The sequence below is a fragment of the Crinia signifera genome, chromosome 6, assembly GCF_055691185.1.
Source record: "Crinia signifera chromosome 6, ASM5569118v1, whole genome shotgun sequence".
Classification (NCBI taxonomy): Eukaryota; Metazoa; Chordata; class Amphibia; order Anura; family Myobatrachidae; genus Crinia; species Crinia signifera.
In genome coordinates, this window is record NC_139222.1 from 149,973,987 (window position 1) to 149,995,303 (window position 21,317).

General features: G+C 42.6%; 2 protein-coding genes across 3 annotated transcripts in view; both read right to left on the bottom strand.

Annotated features, from left to right (window-relative positions):
• Positions 1-21,317, bottom strand: part of LOC146008394 (rho GTPase-activating protein 39-like) — a 110,278-nt gene that overhangs the window by 22,186 nt on the left and 66,775 nt on the right. For both annotated transcript variants that reach the window (XM_083147618.1, XM_083147619.1), the window contains 4 exons: positions 20,388-21,317; positions 17,726-18,278; positions 10,239-10,331; positions 4,475-4,548 (listed from right to left, as the gene is read on the bottom strand). The exon at positions 20,388-21,317 is cut by the window's right edge and continues 322 nt beyond it. In XM_083147618.1, the coding sequence (XP_083003744.1) occupies positions 4,475-4,548; positions 10,239-10,331; positions 17,726-18,278; positions 20,388-21,317 (1,650 nt within the window). The remainder of the gene's footprint in view (positions 1-4,474; positions 4,549-10,238; positions 10,332-17,725; positions 18,279-20,387) is intronic.
• Positions 2,196-4,260, bottom strand: LOC146007397 (uncharacterized). Its single transcript, XM_083145746.1, has 2 exons — positions 3,528-4,260; positions 2,196-3,447 (listed from the first exon to the last, which is right to left on the bottom strand). Exons 1-2 carry the CDS (start codon positions 3,569-3,571, stop codon positions 2,196-2,198), a joined length of 1,296 nt encoding a protein of 431 aa, XP_083001872.1. The 5' UTR covers positions 3,572-4,260.

A 21,317-nucleotide genomic window follows, 5' to 3' on the forward strand; every position in this document is an offset into this window, starting at 1 on the left:
ATTGGAGGTCTCATCCTCTTGATCGCATTCCCGAACCTAATAATCAGTTGTTCCTCCGCCAGTCTTCTCTCTAATAAGACACTTAAGGCTGAAATCTGAACCTTCAATGTTGAATTAGCCAGACCATCTGCGAACCCCTTGTAAAGGAACTGTAAGACATCAGCAGTTGTAACTTCTTGTATTGCCTCCATTGACCCTCTCCAGTTGAGAAACGCTCGCCAGACCCTATAATAAGCCACAGACGAAATCTTCTTTCTTGCTTGAAGCAACAGAGAAATCACTTGGTCCGAAAGACCCTTCTGCCTCAGATGGCCCCGCTCAATCTCCACGCCGTCAAAGCTAACCCTGCGGGATCTGGATGTAACAGCTGCCCCTGCATCAGAAGTTCTGGAACCACCGGCAATGTCCAAGGTTCTTGAACTGCCATTCTCAGCACTGTTGTAAACCATGCCCTCCGGGGCCAAAAGGGAAGAATGACTATCACCTCTGTCCCATCGTCCATTATCTTCCTTAGAACTTTGGGAATTAGTGGAAACGGGGGAAACACGTACCCCAAACTGCACGTCCACTGGACGGAGAAAGCATCTATCGCTGCTGTCTGGGGAAGAGAGTATCTGGAGAAGAATCTGTTCACCTTCTTGTTTAAGTGTGTCGCCATTAGATCTACTTCCGGCACCCCAAATCGGCTGATCACTTCTCTGAAGACTCTTCCGTTCAGCTCCCATTCCCCTGGGTGCACCTTGTTTCTGCTGAGGAAATCTGCCAGAATGTTCTGCTCCCCTGGGACATGAATGGCTGTTAACGACTCCACGTTCTTTTCCGCCCAAGATAGTATCCTTGAGAGTACTGTCATGAGCGACTTGCTCCTGGTTCCCCCCTGGTGATTTATGTAGGCAACCACCGAGGTATTGTCGGACAAGATTCTTAAATGTGTTCCCATGATCGTCTGGGAAAAGTTTCTCATCGCTCTCCATACGGCCTCTGCTTCTCGCCAGTTTGACGAGTTTGCACTCTCTTTCGCCTTCCACGTGCCTTGAATTGTCTCTCCTTCGCAATGAGCTCCCCAACCTAGCTGACTCGCGTCGGTTGTGATTAACCGGAATCTTGGTGACTGTAGTGATGTTGCCTTGTCTTCCAAAGCTTCTTTGGCCCACCAATGTAGAGACCTTCTTGCTTCTGCAGACAGATTTATCTTCCTTGTTACGGAGACCCTTTTCTTTAGAAGCGGTAGGATTGCCCACTGCAACTCCCTCATTCTCCATTGAGCCCATGGAATGACTCCTATCGTGGAAGACATCATCCCTAGTAGACTTGAGCATTCCTTTAAGGATGTCACTCTTGTCTTTGCAATTGAGTCTGACAGTCCCCTGACCTTTATGCACCTCTCTTCTGATAGTGAAATTTCGAACCTTTTTGAGTCTATTATTACCCCCAAAAACTTGATTCTCTGCGTGGGTGTCAACTGGCTCTTCTGATGATTCACTAGCCACCCGTGCCTCTGTAAACAGTCGATGACGATCTGGACGTGGTAAGTGAGCATCTGTTCGGATGGAGCTGCTATGAGTACGTCGTCTAAATACGGCCAAATGAGAATCCCTCTTTTTCTTAATAATGCCACCAGAGTTACTAACACTTTTGTGAAGACCCTCGGAGAGGCCGCAAGGCCGAAGGGCAGACACGTAAATTGGTAATGCTTCCCTTTTATGCAAAACCTGAGGTACTTCCGATGCAGCTGATGTATTGGAACATGATAGTAGGCATCTTTTAGGTCCAGGGACACCATGAAGTCCCCTCTTCTTATTCCTGCCGTAATGGTTCTCATGGTCTCCATCCGAAACTTCCTCACTTTTAAGAATCGGTTCAGTCTTCTCAGATCTATAATAGTTCTGAACCCCCCCGTATTCTTCTCCACGAGGAACAGATTGGAGTACATCCCTTTCCCCCACTGGTTCTTTGGCACCGTCTCCACTGCCTCTATGGACAGTAAATTGGTTAGAATCTTTTCTAACTCTCTTGACTCTAAGGCCGACCTGGGTTGTCTTGACCTCTGGAAGAAATCTGCGGTGGGAGTCTGATTGAATTCCAAAGAATAACCCTCTCGAATTATCCTCTGTACCCATCTGTCCTGAATTGAAATGTCCCATACCTGTGGAAACTGGGCCAGACGGGCTCCCACCGGGGGAAGTAGCTGGTTGTCATTGTCTTCCACCTCTCCTATAACTCTGCCGAAAGGACTGTCTGGAACTGGAAAAGGAGCCTCTCTGACTGTACGGCCTGCCCGGCCTGTATGCTTTGGCATCTCTAAAGGTTTGCTTGTAGGTGCTTGGATACGGGAACTTATTTCTTTTATCCTGGGGAAGCTTTAGGGACTTGCCCCCCGTGAGCCTGTGAATCAGGGCATCTAACTTGGTGCCAAAGAGAAATGATCCTTCAAACGGTAGTGAAACCAGACGGTTTTTTGAATGAGAATCAGCTGACCAGGAACGCAGCCATAGAGCCCTCCTTGCAGCTACCCCTGCTGCCATAGATCTGGCCGCAAAGGATGTCACATCTAAAGACATTTCACAAAGAAATTCAACAGCCCTTTGAATCACCTCTAGATTCTTCATAATGTACTGTCTAGAGATCTTTTCCTCTAAGTCCGTATGAAGTGTAGTACACCACATTCTCACCGCCCTTGTGACTGAGGCCATCGCTACTCCAGACTTCAGGGATACCGCTGTAGAAAGGTGCAATTTCTTTAATGAACCTTCCATTCTCCGATCCATTGGATCCCGGAATGAGGCTCCATCTTCCAATGGTAATGTAGTGCGTGAAGTTACCTCTGCCACTGCGGCATCTATCTTGGGTATACCACACCACTTAAGACATTCCTCATCCTTTATAGGATACATTTTATCAATACGGAATAACTTCCCTTGCTTCTTCTCCAAATTTGACCATTCCTTCACAATAGTCTCCTTCATAACACGATGAACCGGGAAGGAACGACCCTTCTTGGATCTGTCCTCAAATAATAAATCGGCCCCTTCTATGGGAGTGACAGTCTCTTTATAATTCATTGACTTATAAATATGTTTCAGCACATATTCTACTGTCTCAAAATTGAATACTCTAGTATCCTCTTTAATCTCCCCTGGCTCATCAGAACCATCTTTAAATTCCTCCTCTTCCTCAGAGGTATCATTTCCTTCATACTCCAATTCTGCCTGGTCTCTTGTTCTCTTAGACCCCTGGGGTTCCTCCTCTTTGGCCACAAAGGACTTTTTCATCCAGTCCATTAATTTTTCCAGCATTATAGACTGATTATCAGGGACTTCCGGCTGTGGTTCACAGCTGTCACATATAGTCTTGTCAAGTGCAGCATCAATCACTTTATCACAAGCCATGCAGTGTATTTCTGTATGCTTCTTCTTAGCCACTTTCTTCTTAGGTTCAGAAGGCACACTATAACAACAAAAAACCCCTATTACTAATCTGAAATAAAATTTCTAAAACTCCCTATCACAAAAACGCATAAGGCTCACCTCACAGGGGCACTGTTTCCTCTACTGGGGGAAGGCAGATCCATCTCACAACACCACTATCTGCAGCAACATAAAAAACCCATAAGGTATGTATACACATGCTGCGTTTACCGATGCTGATAGCAGAAATAACCCATTGTCCTACCTTACAGCCGCTTGTCAGAACTCCACTGCTGCTGCTTTGCCTCACAGCAGATACTGACATGTTGCCTTTTTATTCAAGCAGAGCGCGCTGGAAGCGTGCAGACGCCGGCCGGCGTACCGGAAGTGCGCGATCGTGCAAAGGATCCTGGGTCCTGTAGTTTCTGCGCGTACTGCCGAAACCGGAAGTACGCTACAGGAAGACGCGACGCAAGGGATTCTGGCTCCTGTAGTCCAATCCCGGCGTCCGCGCTAGCAGCCTCATGCTGGAGTTTATAGTATCCTTGCCGGAGAGTGTACACGCTGCAAGCGCTGGTGCTGGTGATATGAAGGAGAGAGGAGCTACAGACGCCCGCTACTGTGCTCCTGATGGCATGGACAGGCACCCTAATAAGGGTCACGCTCCCAAGCTGCAACCCCCTGAGTGAACCCTGTATCTAAAAGGTGAGCCAGAAATAAAAGTAACCTTCCTGCCCTAACTAACAAGGAGACAGGAAAAAAAGACACCAGGAGAGGGGAGGAGCAGGGATATATACCCAAGAGGGAGGAGCCTGGGAAAAAAGTAACCTGTCTAACTCAAGGAATGGGACGATATCCCAATGTGATGGCTGCCATGGGATCGTAGAAGAAAAAGAGATGTTGTTTCACTCGCTGCCAGCAGATGGCAGTGTTTTGGTTACACACGGACACTAGACACACACATACACATATATACATACATACATAAATACATACATACACACACACACACCTACACAGTATTATAATAATAATAATGATTTTGTCAATTGACAAATTTCTCTTACCTTCTTTCCTCCAGTAACTGCCACTTTCTGCAGCTTGCGGTAGCAGTATTTGGCATAGGTGCTGATTGGAAGACCTAGAACGTAAAAAGCACAGTGATCAGACAGCATTCAGTCGGCTCAGTAAGTGGAAGCAATAGAACCTAACACCTGCAATGAAAGGCTAGGCTAACACTGAGCTCTGGCCTACAGTGAATAACAAGAGATTAATTCTATTACTGACTTGCACTAAAGTAAGAAAAAGAACCAACTTGTAACACAGAGAAAGCATTCCCACATTTATGGGGGACTGATGACCCCATATCCTGTGAGGTACGGATATCTGATATACTTGTCCTCTATCCGAAGAAAAACAATCCATTGGAATTTTGATGTATAATAATTGCCTACTCCGAAATTTGGTAGCTCAGTTTATCGGAGTGTGTGGCCATTTGGCAGTGCTGACAATGTAATAGTTAGCATTACTGCCTGGCAGAATTGACGCTTTGGGTCCAATTCCTACTACGGCCCTATCAAATACTCTGTAAAGTGCTGCAAACGTGCTATATTAATAAAGGCTTATAAATAAATTAACATAATTTACATTTGCTACGGTCTTAAGCGAGCTTTCATAAACACTAATCAATCTCACACTCGATTCTAAAAAAACATGTTGCGGACAACCATAAATTACAGTTCCGTATTCTGCAAGACATCAGCAGGAGTGAAAAAAAATAATTCAAATGTATTTAACCTTGAAGCTAGCAATTTTCTACTGTAAATGCTAACTACAAATTGGATTAGACATGGCATAGTAAGCAGCATCAGAGAATATGTCTGGCGACATCTGAAGAATGAGAAAAGGCCTTTAGTAATTCGCTGTGCATAGCTGAGGGTAGGTGTGTCAGCAACTGAAATAGTTACTGCGAACGCACAGATCCGCATTTCAAGTGCACAGCATAGCTTACTGCATTCCAGAGGCATTAGGTAATTACTGGGCAGCATTGGAATAATGACAGGACTAGGATATGGGCCAGCTTGCAGACAACTTGGCGATCAATTAAGACAGAAAACAGTGATATTTGCATTTAACTGAGAATGTTTGTGGTAGCAAAGTGTATTTATGTACAAAAGCTCTCATGGCAAGCTTTAGTCACACCAATAATGGATGGCGTGTTCCATTATACATCATACCTGTGACAATAATAACCATGAACAGGTTTCAACTATATACCACTTTCATCTCATTTATTGTTTATAGAACACTTTATATTATTTTTCAATGGGCAGGGGAATTATGGGAGAAAAAGCAGGGCCAGGTGAGGAATTAGGAACCAGTTGTATAATATAGAAGAATAAAAGAAAACCAGATGAGACAGCAAACATGATTTTGGCATATTGATGGAGGCAGGAGACCAGAGATTTGACCAGTGTGGGTGAAGGAGAAAATAGCCTTTAGTTTCTGCCCATTCTGACATTCCATTACAGTAGCACAGCCCCACAGGGCTCATATCTGTACAAATACGTCGATCTGATGTTATGCAGGTATGCAAGGCTAATCTTCCTCAACAGACGTTCATCATCTGCAAAGCTGCTCTTTCAGTACCTTCATTAGTTACCTGTATTCTACCGTGCTCAATATAAAATACATTTACTTACACACAAGGCCATAAACCAATCTACACCAACATACATATCTTAACTTATCTTAACATATCTTCCAAACCTACCTCTTTGCTCCTCACAAGATCACATGCATTGTTTGCTCCCATTTAGAATTGCAGGTCTTTCTTCAGGCTGCAACTGCACCCACTCTGTGGAATGCCCTCCCATGCACAATAACACTCTCCTCTAGTCTTCAATCCTTCTCTGAAAACTCACCTCTTCAGGCAATATCACCCCTTTCACACCGGCCTAAATTTGCTGAGATTTCAACCATGCAAAGGAGCAGGGTTGTTCCCGGGTTCAACCCAGGGTCTTGGCCAGTGTAAAAGACGTAGGGGTACTCACCAGGGTTGCCGGTCCTCGTGCGGGCGGTCAGGCTGGAGATCCACACAGGCAGCAGGCGCAGATGACAGGACAGGCAGCAGATAAAGATGACGCAGCTCTCCAGCCCCCTCACTGCAGCTGGAGAACTGAGTCATCTGCGCACGCCGTCTGACCTGTCATCTGCACCTGCTGCCTGATCTGTCATCTGCGCCCGCAGCCTGTGTGAATCCCCAACCTGCACCGAGGACCGGCAACACAGGGTGAGTACTGTCCACTGCCTCCGCCGCCATCCCACACCAGAAAATGCAGGAACTTTTCTGGTGTGAAAGGGGCCAACCTGGGAATGCCACGGCATGATACCTGGGCCATATTCCCGGGTGGGTCCCTGCATTATCTGGTGTGAAAGGGGTATCAGATTCCAGATCCAGTCACATAACCTCCATATACCTCTCCTATCCAAGCATATTCCCACTGTACAGTCCACACATATCCTCTCTCACACGTTTCATTCTTCTGACCCCTGGCCAACATTGTTGGCTCACCCTATAATTCAGCCCATCATATTTCCCTATGGATTGTAAGATTGTGAGCAGGAAAGAATTAGGAATGTTACCGCAAAAATCCTTTCATAAACCTTTCCAAAGGCATTTTAAAATCTTTTCCCAATAACGCAAACCACAGCCTCACCACTCCCAGAAATCAGGACAATAGGCCCCCGGTTTTAGGAACCCTGGCCGGCTCAGTCCATACTCCACCACATTAGCCGGCATCCTGCCAATCAGGCTGTTGCTTGGAGGCACTGTGTCCAATCCCGCAGCATCTGCAGAACAAAATCTGCGCTTGTGCAGCCACCCTACCGTCGGGGTTATGTACATCTCTTATTGGTTCTACTATAGATGATAGACAATGTCTAGGTGGACAGTCACTAGGTCCACCACTAATAATCCTCGTCATAACCTAGGTTGGCAGTGACAGAAGGTCGACACAATTGAATGGTCGACATGTACATGGTCGACACAAGTTTTTCACCGCTTGTTTTGGTGTCTATGTTGACATGGACACCGTATAAGTGTGTCGCTGCACTCGCTATGCTTCGGGCACACCGTTATAAATCTAACCCATCCACTTGGATGGTAAAGTATGAACCAACCATGTTTATTTATTTTTTTAAATCATGAAAAACATGCGTCCACCTTATGAGTGTAGACCATGTAAATGTAGACCTTTAGCTTGTGTACACCTGTCATTGTCGACCTAGTGACTGGATACTCTCTTAATCAGGCCCATAGTCTCTAACCTAATTAGAAAGTTATCTAGGTCATTCACAACAGGACTTGGGCCAACCTGTATAGACGCTGAGTGAGTCACAGAACACAGCTCAATAATCTATATTGCATAACTGCTTGTAAACCATCTACAGGAACACACAGGATTCCTGAGATCTAAGTCTATCATCATTACACATTTGACATTTTAGGTCAGACAATAGAGTCAATGCAATGCTGTCAAAAATAAGCAAATATCAGAACTGTAAACTAAACTGCAGTAACTGTAGAAACAAATTCAGTATTGGGAGGCGGAGCAAACAAACAAAAAAATCTTCTTATATTGTTCCAAGTAACGTACACCCACAGTTGCATTCAATAGGTAACTATAACTCACTCACCCGTACCCACTTCTCCTTGCGCCTTTTAGATGGCCTCAACACTAGTTTGAACTAACCAGATTTATAGCCAATTATTCTATAGTTCACTATTTAAAAACCTTATTTGGCCCAGCAGAGTAGAAATGGGGGATTTCACCACCATGCATCCTAGAACAGAGAGATGTGTTCCTGACACTTTTTGATAATGCACGCATTACCATGGAGTAACCGTGTATGCCCTTTGTGACATATGTGACTAAAAGAGTCTACCGGCTAAGCAGGAACTCCCTTTCTGCAAGCTGTGACTCCCATCACTACTGACCATCATGGAGGTGGCCTATAGGGATCTTTGTTTCATACTTCTCTGTGGGGAATTGAATTAAGTGCGCCTGCAGCTCCAATCTAAAGTGACGGGAGATAATCAGTTTGTGCTGATGGGTGCAAGCTTTATGGGTGCCCTTTATTTCTGATCATACCGTCCTGAGGTTTTTGGGTGTCCAAACTGCTGTTTCAGCAGCAGTCACTCATTTGTACAGGTTAAGCTATTTTATACATATAAAACCTGTGTATTTGGGAACGACAAGTGAAAATAGTGAAGGATGTTTGCGGGATTATGCAAAGCTGCAGAACAATTGAATATTGCATGTTGTGTTCCCATTACTTCTACATGCCCCAAAACAACTTAATTCAACCCCTAAAGGTATTCTATTTCTGGCAAGATGGCATCAGCCAAAGGGGGGGGGGGGGGGGGGGGTAAGGAGGGGTAAGAAGTGTAGTGGAGGGGCTTTGCTTTCTTGTGAAATATATATGCTTTTGGAAGGAGCAAAAGCCAAGCGCCTTTCAATTAGGGCACACCCCTAGAAAATATGTAACTTCAATATTTGGAATATAGCCTACGGTATATCATGATGGTGGTTTGATTTACCATTCCCGGTGAATTACAATACATGGTTAACCACTGGTAATCTGGCACTTCCTCCTGGTAAAATGGCATAATGCAGCATTACAAATCGAGTAACTAAATTTTACCCAGCTGCATGTCCCTGGAGCATATAGTCATTTTACAAAGGGCCCCTTGGTGCAGTTCATAGCCCAAACCAAAAACTGGGTCCTCCAACACTGTGCTCTGGGGCGCCAAAGGGGGCAGGTGAATATATTTCAGCAATTAGGTGATATCGCACCTATATAAGGCAAGTTAAGGTCCTAGACAAGACACCATTGTATCAGTACCCTTACTGGATCAAAGCACAAAACACACACAAAAACAAAAGTCTGGAGTATCTACTAGTGTCCATGTCCGAACATATTATCCAGCACTTATAACAAATAATTAATATTTGCTCCTTCAGAGAAAAAGAGACCTCTGGAGTTTCTGGTGTGATGACCATTTTGAAGTACTATTACTTGAATACAGCATCGCCTCTGGCCATAGTGCCAGGTCTTCGGGTGCTTGAGCAACTCCATTCAAACTTCAAAAGTTGGATTTTACGCTCCCAGTTGCCTAGAGGACAGTTTGGAATGTGACTGGCCCCAGGCAGTTTGTGGCCTTGGTGTAATTGTACACCAGAGAGCCTCATTGCCCCCTATCCTTTTCCATCAATCTGAAGAGAGATCACACAATGCAGTGAGCAGATTCTGTCTATAGCTATTTCAGCAATGCTTGTCCATAATCTTATTAAAAAATCCATGCCACAGACCATTCCATTTTCTACTTCATTAAATGCATACAGATTTTGATGCTATTCCAGTAGCAATATTGCGCTTAAAAAAGATTATACATAATAAATGCACAGTCATTCTACCTCCTGAACAAACCACAGCACAGACCTATGTTCTATACTAAAATAAAATCATTTGTAATTGATTCAACAATGGGATTACAGATAACAAAATTTCATCCAGTATGTGCATCAGTGCCAGTAACCCCCTTTCAAAGTGTGTCATGTTGAAACTACTAGGACCAAACACATGCAATTAAAGGTTAGTCCAACTGGACAAAAAAGGTAAACAAAACAAACAGCTGTTGATTCCCGACAGGACTGACATGTATGACAAGCTTAGGATAAAGCAGGCAGCATTCACATTAAGTTCCACACAACCCCCCACAAACTCAGGAGACTGATCTCAGATGCATTCACATGAGTGGCAATTTACCTTCCTCGTCATCCACATTTTGTTTTCTTTTTTTCCGAGATTTTGAGATCTTCTTAGACTTCAGTTCTTGCACTTCCTGAATCCGCTGGTGAACTGCAAGCAGAAATCAGCATCTTAGCACTAGAAACAACACTGGAAGAAGAACCCTAGGGGCCAGATATAGCAAGCATCAAAAAGTGATAAAATGGACTGTGATAAACAACCAGCCAATCAACTCCTACCTGTCATGTTTCAAACCCAGCCTGTAACATGGCAGGTAGGAGCTGATTGGCTGGCTGTTTATCACTCTCCATTGTATCACTTTTTGAAGCTGGATACATCTGGCCCTTGACCTGTGTCTTTGTATAAATAATAATATTATTAATAATAATAATAATAATAATAATAATAATAATAATAATAATAATAATGTAGGTTTGAGGAAATTATGGGAGCACCAACCTACCATTGAAAGGCATACTAGCTTTATATTCCCCTAAAATAGCAGGATATTGTATTATAGAAAATCTAGAAATAGAAATATGTATTCATTCATCCAGGCTCTATCTCACTGGCTGCTATAAAGCAGGTTATCTTTCTGCTTGCAATACCTATGATGTATTAGTGACACTGCACTACAAAGTCTAAATTATGTGTGATGTAAACTATACTACAGTCGGAATACACATGAATTGTTGAAATTCACAGCCACGGATTTTTGACCATGCATTTTCGACTTTAAAAAAAAAGTTGAATCTGAAAAGCTTATGCTGCCCCTACACGGTACGTTTTTTGGTGCGATGCGCGCTCCCATGCACATCCCATTGCACAGCTCAAAAGGTATGTGCAGAACATACTTTTTTAACTAGCTTTGGATCGCATCACACGCACATCACATGCGATGCAATGCGATGTAGTCCAAAATGCATCCAACTATTGTACTGTGTATGGGCACCTTTAACTGAGGTCAGAAGATGTCTGCCAATATTTCCAATTGTCGGAAATATAGGCACACATTGAATACCCAGGGTTCAGACTGTAGTTACTATAAGGAGATGCGGTGTTGTTGTCCTAACCCTCCCATCCAGGATCAATACCTAACATGGGTCTTTCTAAGGTGGATGTAAAAGGAGCAATCATCATACATTTAAAAGACACAGGGCCAGATGAGCTAAGCTTCAAAAGTGATAACATGGAGAGTGATAAACAAACAACCAATCAATCAGCTCCAACCTGACATTTTTCAAACACAGGCTTTGACATGGCAGGTAGGAGCTGATTGGCTGGCTGTTTATCACTCTCCCTTTTATCACTTTTGAAGCTTAGTGCATCTGGCCCACAGTAACAAGGCATTCCTGAATGATGCTCGGGAAGTTGGGGGACCATTGACAGAAACAACATAAATATAATTGCACAATGAATTTGAAGACAACAGACTAACATCTATAGCAGGCACAAACAGGCTAGTTTGTTAATTCTTTCCACAGATAATCAGGTTACACAAAGTGTTAAAATTCACGTGGCTTATAGATCATGCATGAGTAAGTGTGTGTACCTAAAAGTGCATGGAGGGACTGCTAAATTAATGGCACAATGCTTTTCATAGCACCTCAACACAATGCATTAAACAGTCATAAAATTGCAAAAACAGGACGGTCGTTCGGAATTTATAACTAACCCATACACATACTATAACAAATCATGATCCATGTGGTTTACAAGAGGAAGAGGAGGCAAACACATTTTCTAATGCTGGTCCTTAATAATGTATATATATGCTAATCAATTTAATTTGTCAAATTTAACTTTTGCAATAGATAGATTTTCAACCTGTAACAAAAATAAGAAGACCTCTATAATATCTGGTGGGGATGCGGTCATTTGGTCGAATGCATTATGGTCGAATGTCATTACATCGAATCCATTAGGTCGAATTGCTAAAAGGTCGACATGATTCTAGGTCGACATGGGAAAAGGTCGAAATGATTCTAGGTCGAAAGGTCATTAGTTCGACAGGTCATTAGGTCGACAAGGTCATTAGTTCGACATTGTCTAGGTCGACATTCACAAAGTCGACATGGGGTTTTTCACTGTTTTTTGAGCCGACATGTGCTGACAGGCGGTATTTCATGCCCTACCATCCACTAGGGCGTGGTGGGAGAATAAAATAGTGTGCCGAGCGTAGCGAGGCACCGTGCCCGACGCATAGCGAGCGCAGCGAGCGATGCGAGGGGATGCAGTGCACTTTAAACTGTGTCCATGTTGACTGTGTTGACATTCAAGTAAAAAAACAGTGAAAAACCCCATGCCGACTTTGTGAATGTCGACCTAGACAATGTCGAACTAATGACCTTGTCGACATAATGACCTGTCGAACTAATGACCTGTCGAACTAATGACCTTTTGACCTAGAATCATTTCCACCTTTTCCCATGTCGACCTAGAGTCATGTCGACCTTTTAGCAATTCGACCTAATGGATTCGATGTAATGACATTCGACCATAATGCATTCGACCAAACGATCCCAACCCTATCTGGTGGATGAAAGTCACTTAACGACAGACCATTTAATAATTTCATAAAACCAAACCAAATTGAATAAAAATAATTGTGACTCTTAAACAACTAAGGGGCTCATTTATCAATGAGTGATGAAACTCATTATGCATGATCAAACTTGTGGGGATGATAAACGGAGCTTCAGCCAATCAGCTCCTAACTGCCATGTGTTCAGCTCCTGTCATGTTCTTGAAAAAATGAAAGACGAGAGCTTATTGGCTAGAGCACCATGTATCACACACACACACACAGAGTTTTACTATTAACAAGTTTTCTCACTCATTGATAAACGGGCCCCATAGCCTTCATTTTATGCTTATTATTCATTACATTATTATTCCCTATTGCTCTAGGATTAAAACAGCAAACAGAACACTTTGCTGGCAGCAGAATATAAACCATGCACCAGCTTGCCGGGGTGATACACCGTTTCATATAGCAAAATAAGAAATAATTGAGAAGCTGCAGAGCATGGTGTGTGTGTGTTCCCATAGAGAGAGAGCTCACTGTACAATTCCCACCTGCTACATAAAACACAGTTATATTTCATGACACACCTGGTGTGATATGTCCATCATCACTGGTGAGGGCGAGAGCAAGATAGTGAAGTCATGTTAAAATACCGAACCACTGATATGAAAATGTTACTATGCAAAAATTTTCATTAAAAAAAAAAAATCGCCCCAATGAAATGGAAGCAAAAACAATCACTTCAACAAGGACCACAAAGAAATGCTGAATACAATAACCGCAATATAATGAACACCTTTGTAAACTTTTATTTTACACATCCGCACATTATGCTGATGATCAGTCTCAATTGAAATGCTCTATTCTGTAGATTAATATGTATACCATTACATTTTATGGCTTAAAAACTATATTTATGGAATTAATGTGCCAGGAACAGGGCTGTAGGACTTAAACCATACATATCCATGTTCTAAAGGCTGTTTTTAGGAATGGAGACGAGACCTCCCGGTAGGTTTCCTCCAGATACACGACACTATATAATTGCAGTGTATATAAATAGTAAGTGACAATTTTTGTGTATTCTGATCTGTAGGTCAGGCCAGCGCCCACAGTACAAAGAGGATGTGCTACTCCCCCTGATTACAGCCTGGCAGCAGATTATACAGTCTGCTGTCTGCAAAAAGAACATTAACACATATTAATTGCACCCTACAATGTTCACTCTAAGTAGCATGAAATTGACTATTACTGAAGATTATACAAATGTGTGTCTCCTATGTCATGAGTCCCATGGGTGAAGGAAAATTGAGGATCTCTATTGATTGTGCATTAGGTCATATGAGCTGGCGGTTACTTTTATAATAATTATTCTAGGAACACAACATTGCCAAACCTTCATATAAAACATATGCAACTTTTCAAACACAAAGCCAAAGGGCAGATCTGGTACTTTTCTTAGAAATTTGCTTTGCAATTACATATACAAATACAGTGTAGTACTGTAGGTGTGCCCTCATCATATGCAATGATCAAAAGCAGACAAAATCCAAACCTACATAAGGGGCATTAACATAACATGAGGGGCATTAACATATGCCAAGTGTCGTGTGTTGTAGCTTCTGCAATAGGCCAATGCAAGACGTGGCTCTCCTGCCGTAGAGTAGCTAGACAGCTGACAGTGGTACATTTACAACAGCTGGAAAAGCACTTCATGACTATCTCAGGTGTATGATTCCATTATGCAGGTCCTAGATATCCCCAACTCTTTAAATACTAGATTCCCTACTTAATAATAATAATACAGTAATAATAGTGTTCATTCTAGCACCCGCCATCTTTGAAAATCCATGGAGTTCCACTTCCCTGCCTGGGGTGTCGCTGTCTGCTGTGGTGCTTCTAGCACAGTGTGGTCTGTATATCAGCATTGCATATGCAAACCAGACCTGTGCTAGAAACACCACAGCAGACAGCGACACCCGAGGCAGGGAAGAGGAACTGCTGGGATTTTCAAAGATAGCGGGTGCTAGAATGAGCACTAAATAAAGGCAAAAATATCACTCTTTGTGGAACAAATATAGTACAATGAAAACAGATTAGGATGTTAAGCCCTTAGAGTGCCAGCATCTCTGTGAGAGATGTGCAAAGTATCCACTAAAAATGCCAGCATCGCTCACATTTGTTATATAAATTCAAATAAAATAGTGTAACAAAAGATTATATTTCCTATATAAGGTAAACATTACAAGTCATTATGATGAATAAATATGTTTGCTTGGCAATTTTTCACACCTATTTTGACAACTTCAACTGGTACTCAAAGAGGGGTATTCAATCTCCCGCCGCTATTCCTGATGGGGGGTGGGCCCTACTCAATGCAGTCTTTCCCATCAGCATTGAACAGGGATCTCGGCAGAATGGGCCCGATTTTAGAAGCAGTCGGCACGTGGATTGTCGAGCTCATGGCCGCAGCTTGACGCGGGGCCATATCTTGTGGCCACGCATTCAGCAGGTGGGACATTGAATCCCGTCTGCCGATTCACTGTCGAGCCAGCCGAGAACGGGATGGGACAGGGTCACGGCTGTTGAGCCAGCCCGACATTCGTGACCCGGGATTGAATATCCCCCAAGGGGTTAAAGTCCCCAAAAAATGTATCATTTGCTATAAGTATCATTTAATTATATTATAGTATATAAACTAAATGGCCACCAAGTATCCATGAAACCCATACAAAGGTGAAGTACAGAAGATCAGTGGTATTTAACCTTTCTACATCTGAGAGCGCAAACAGCAGCACCATCGCACAACAAGCCCACGTGCCAACATGGACACTCCCATTTTCAATATGTGCACTGACTACTACTAAAGAAGCAAAAAATTATTTCAAATATGTCAAACAAAAATAAGTAGGGAAATAACTTGTTATAGTAAAAGTCCAGGGTGAAGACATTAGACATCACATACATTTACTAACAGACTAAGTTATTTCCCAATTACATCCTTCCCTGTTTGTTTTTATTTAACATCTTTTAATACAGTCCAGTGACTGTTAATATCAGCCATGCAAGTTGGAAACATTTTAGCACATTTCCATTGCAATAAAAATATGAATTCCTACATTCTAGCGCACATGCAAATTAGGCTAATTAATCATTGTAGCGCAGTGATGCACTTAGTGTCCTCATTATTCATTACAGCACCTCCTTGTACTATTATATACAAGAGTAGGTGTAGCTCAAGCTAGTTCTGCTAACACGTAGGATAAAAGAACAGGTTAGCTCGGTTTCCACTGCATACAGTGAATAGACTATTGTAAATGTGTAACTTGGGTAATATTTGGAGAATGCATTGTGCTTATCATAGTAAAATAAATGTGAACGCAAGTCCCTTAAACATCTGCAGATCATACATGGCTACTTTTAATCTCCTCTCTGGGGTGGTAGGGGAGGTGCAGTAAGGGGAGAACAGGGTGGGGGATGTTAGGCAAGATGTGAAGCCTTGTCAAGTATATGCAAATGGCCAGTGCTGCTTTTTGCCTATGGGCTGCAGGGCTACATTCCCCCAGGTAAAATCTGCCACTGTGTGAAGCCACATGTAGTCTGTGAGACTGCACTGGCTTCACTGTGACTGGCAGTGACTTGGAAGTCCGACCTGCCAGTCAACCAAGACAGTCCCGGCGGGAGGTCAGCCCATAAAAACGGGTTCTGCGCAATACCGAGGAAGATCCTGAGCATGCGCCGGACCCAGGACAGTGAATATGCCCACAAAACAGAAGAGGGGAGGGGGGGGGGGTCGCGAGTCTGGAACGGCAGTGGGGATCAGCGGGCATGGGCACCGGCAGTGGGTACCAGCAGCAGCATGGGGGGGGGGGGCAGCAACATGGTAGCCCCCCTCCTCCACAGACATAAGAGCCGCAACTGCAAATGGGGCAAGTTATAGCAAATGCAGTAAGGGCATGACCAGAGTTACCACCTGATATACGCACTATGCTACAGAGGGGCAACAGGGCCCTAGACATGGGATGCTCTGTTCTTTCCCTCTAATAATAATAAAAATAAAAGGTATATAATGGGTCATCTCAGAAGCCAACAGGCCCTCTAGAGGTTGTTAGGCTGAGACAGGGGTTACGCCCCTTTGACCAGCACCATTGGCAAAAATGATCCTGGCTAACCCCTAGGGACAGCCCCGCCTATGAGATTTTGAGATGTTTAGGGGGTACAATTTTACAAAGGTTTCAATTATTTGGAGCTAAAGACCAGGACTACATAAAGTAGGATTTCATTTATATTTAAAAAGGCAAAACCGCATGAAAAATATATGTTTTCCAATATATTTGGGCTTGAAAAAACTGCTGATTTAAATCTGTTCCTTAGTATTTGCTAACCTTATTACATTTGTATAGTATTTTGAAAGTGTTTCAGTTGGTCCTTGTGATTTAAATGAAAAGGGTTCAGTTACAATAGAACCTCAGGTTAGCAAGCTTCTAATCCACTGAGCACAAGTGCCCCCTCTGAACGTCATAGCTTCCTGAACAAAATGTTTTATTGAAACTAATGTGAAGGTTTCCATATTGTGATGAATATTCCCCAAATTCCTTCTACATTAGAAAGGGTGGGGGGGTTCTCTTGGGTAATAAACGGTCCAGCAGCTCTATTCCTCCAATTAGTTTCTACTTTTTGAAAATTCCATCCAAATGTACTTCCACTGTAAAATACATACTAGAACAATTCTCTTCTGACACCTTTCGTTCTAGTTGACTTCATTTGATAGGAAGCATTCATTTCATTAGCATACATTTGCCATTTTTTTCAACAACATAATATTTGCCATCTTAACACTACTTCTTATAACGCTGAATGTTTGTAAACCTTTACTAATACACCTTACATATCTCTGTACATTTACCATCAAGTACAATGTATAATTGGATGTCAAGATCATATCAAGTATATATAGGTAACACTCCGTAGTACTTACTGTTAAGATCACTAGCTTCTTCCAGGTGTCTGTAAATGTATCCCTCCAAGTAAGACTGAAATTTTGGAGATGGGGAGAAAAAGCCCAAACTGATAGATATAAGTTCCCATCCCCAAGACAGGCTTCTGTAAGATAGGTTATTGGTGGTCTGTCTCACCAGCTGCATATACAGTTCATCCCGCAAGCCCTGTAAAGTCCAACACTTGGTCACTAACACCAAGGCCACATTGTTCCTGTCTGTCCGGGCCTGGCGATCTCCCATGTAAATCTGAACCAGCTTGAACATCTCACAAGCTTCTTTCTTGATGACCCTATTGCTGGTGATCAGCATGGGCTTTTTGATGGAACCACCATTCCAAGAGAGCATATTGGATATTGAGAGTCTACGGCGGAAAATGCCCTGTGTGTGCATGTTAAGATTCTTGGAGGCCCAATCCACCATGCTAGTTTGAGAAAGAGGTTTCCTCAGAGTAGTATAAGGAAACTGGTATCCAGGTCCAAACGTTGGCTGCCCCCGACTTTCGCATGCAGGATTAACTTCTAGAGTCCCACTCTGCAATTAGAATGAATAAAGTTACACTGTGAAAACGCTACATGTTTCATCTGCAGACAACTACTTTTTATAAGCATATGGACAATTACTACCATTACTTGGGTATACATGTGGAATTGTGGCAAACAATCAGCTATCCTTCCTATAGTTCCTCATGAAACAATACAGCAGCTCAGCAGGCAAAGCGAGAATAAAACAAATATATGAAACTGTGTGTGTTGCATATATCCAGAAATAGAAGTTGTGTCTGTAGCAAGCTGCTAACCAATGAGTGGGAGAACAGATTGGGTTTGAGGATTCAGCATTGTACACCTTTGCTGTATGCAGTGCTATAAATGTAAAATAAACTCCAGCACACAGGAACACTCAGCTCTCTTTGAGGTCCAGATGTACTATGCTTGAAAAGTGATAAATAACCAGCCAATCAGCTCCCACCTGCCATGTTACAGGCTAGTTTTGAAAAATAACAGGTAGGAGCTGATTGGCTGGTTGTTTACCACTCTCCATTTTATCACTTTTGAAGGTTTAGTACATCTGGCCCTTAGTCATGTGTAAATTGTGGCTTCATGCAAAAGCACAAGAATCAAACCGTGAGATTGCACATTCTATGGCCACACATTGTATGAGTGACTTTAAACAAACATAAATGTCTGCGATAGGAGAGGTGTTTCCAGGTAAATTCTCTAAGTCACATGAAGAAAACCATTTCAGGCACACAAAAGGTCTCAAAGCAATAATTATTGTATACTACAGAAATAGAAGACATGCTTTATCAGGAGAAAGGAACGAAGAACATCCCATTACAAAAATAATAAATTTATTTCATTATGTGTTTTTACTTTAAATAACTTATTTCTGGACCATTGGGGAAAGTCATTTTCATATGGTTCCTTTCTTACAAAAATAATAAAAATAGCGAAGAGCTACATTGAGAGAAGCAATCAGCAGATGCCCCATTCATCAATGTTTATACAAAAAAATACAAATGTGACCCATCATCAGATCTCCATGCGGTTTTACCAGTGCCGCTCTTGGTTTCTTTACTTTGGCATAATTTAGACTACGGATGAGTTTAGACTAAAGCCCCATACACAGGCCAATGCTGAGCAATGTAGGCTAGTGAAATCGCCCTAGAGCTTCCCAGGTGCTAGTTCCCCCATACACATATTGCGATGTATTTATGGGCGATTTGTGCCAACTCACTTTCTTGATGCACATGTGGGCGATCTGATTAGATCTTGATGACATGTGTTCAAGATCTGAGCAGGTAATGACTACATGCGGGACCTCACATGGCTTGGGGGCATACACAGAGAGCGACCCATGCTTAATTTGTAAGCATTTTACACAGGTCACTGAGAATATAGGCTATTATCTCCCCATGTGTATGCTGTTAAGGGTCATAAGGTCAACACTTGAAACAGGTCAACATGCCTTAAATCGACATGGTGAAAAGGTCAAAACAATCAATAGGTCGACATGAATTTTTCACACTCAGCACACTATTATAACCTAACTGTACGTGCATTTGAAGAATAAACGTCGACCTATTGCTTGTGTCCACCTTTTCACCATGTCGCCCTATGGTCTGTGGAACAATAGTGGTTGACCTACTGACTGTCTACCTTATTACTGTCGACCTGCCTACTGCTTCCTATGTATTCTCCTTATTACAAATAACATTATGAGAACCTTACAATGGCACCAAAAATAAAACTGCCCACTTATTTATTTAGCACATCACAGGTGAGACTATTTCCCCACAAGGTGGGCTGCAGGATGTCCTGAAGTGCATTGTGGGATTTCTGCATTGCACATGTGCAGTAAAAGATGCGCAACAGCTACGGGGATCTTATCTACACATTCACTTCAAAATTCACATCTTTATGATGGTAAGGTAATTATTGCTGCAAAATGTGTTGGGAAGGATTTTTAATATTCAGTGGTTGGCAGCACATTGCAATACGCCCTTACAGTTTAAGCAGATAGTGTAAATGTACGTATTTTAAATATTATAGTGCTGCCATTACACAAATTGTAAAATGTTACCAATTATCTGTTAAGATAATATTTAATATAATACAAAAATAAAACATAATATAGATGTACCTGTGATACTGTTCTTGTTGATTCCGATGAGAGTAGACTTGCCTGGCTGGTGACCTTCTTCTCTAAGAAATCAATTTTCTCATATGTCCGTTTCTGCCGCACCACTTCTGGCTGAACGTTTATTTCTGCTTTACCACATTCTCGGATCTCTGTTCCAGGTCTGTACAAAGACCTACTGCTGGATGTGATGTCATCCCTTGACCCTCTCCCCACGCAGTTATTTAAGGAGCCAGTCTGAAATCGCACCCGGTTATTCTCTGGAGCAATATTTTCTGTCATATCTGTATCTAAACTAGTCTTGCTACCCCTCCCAATGGTGGTCCTGCAGACCACTGTTCTCATCTCGGCAATTAGTTTGTCGTTCAAAGCATTGAGTTCACTGCTGCTGCCCACAGAACCAGGTCTTATTTGAACATTCCCTTGTCTCCTACCTTTCCTTTTCCTCAAACTAGGAGAAGGACCTGTGGAATAACCAGAGTCCTGCTGACTTACCACTGTAGGGTAGTCTTGAGGAAGGCTGTTCTGCCTGTTATGATGAGCTTCCACATTCTTCAGAACATTAGCTTCCAAGACCCTCCAAGAATGTTTAAAACTGTCTTTTAAGGCTAACGGACTAGGCTGATGTTTAGGTGTAACATCAAGAGATCCTGTAGGAGAAATTGTCTGTTTAGAGGTTTGGTCAACATTGACCATGTGCTTTATGTACTCCCTGCCTGCGGGACTGTACTCTGTAGCAGATGGATTCCGCTTGTGTTTATTTTGATGAACACTAGGGTAAGGCAAAAGCTTAGGCATCTGTGAATGGCTTTGTAGGCTGTTAGTTGGGGACAAAGGTGGAGAAATTGAGCGTGCAGTCATGCTTTCAAAGTCCATCTCTGACGGTGGCAAATCATAAATTGGAGAATCCAGGGAAGGCTCATCATATATAGG

Bases quoted from the DNA above. Each gene is read 5' to 3' on its own strand.
- LOC146007397 (XM_083145746.1), bottom strand. From the start codon at position 3,571: ATGGATCTGCCTTCCCCCAGTAGAGGAAACAGTGCCCCTGTGAG. The intron at 3,448-3,527 runs GTGAGCCTTATG...TTGTTGTTATAG, and splicing joins GGAAACAGTGCCCCTGTGAG to TGTGCCTTCTGAACCTAAGA.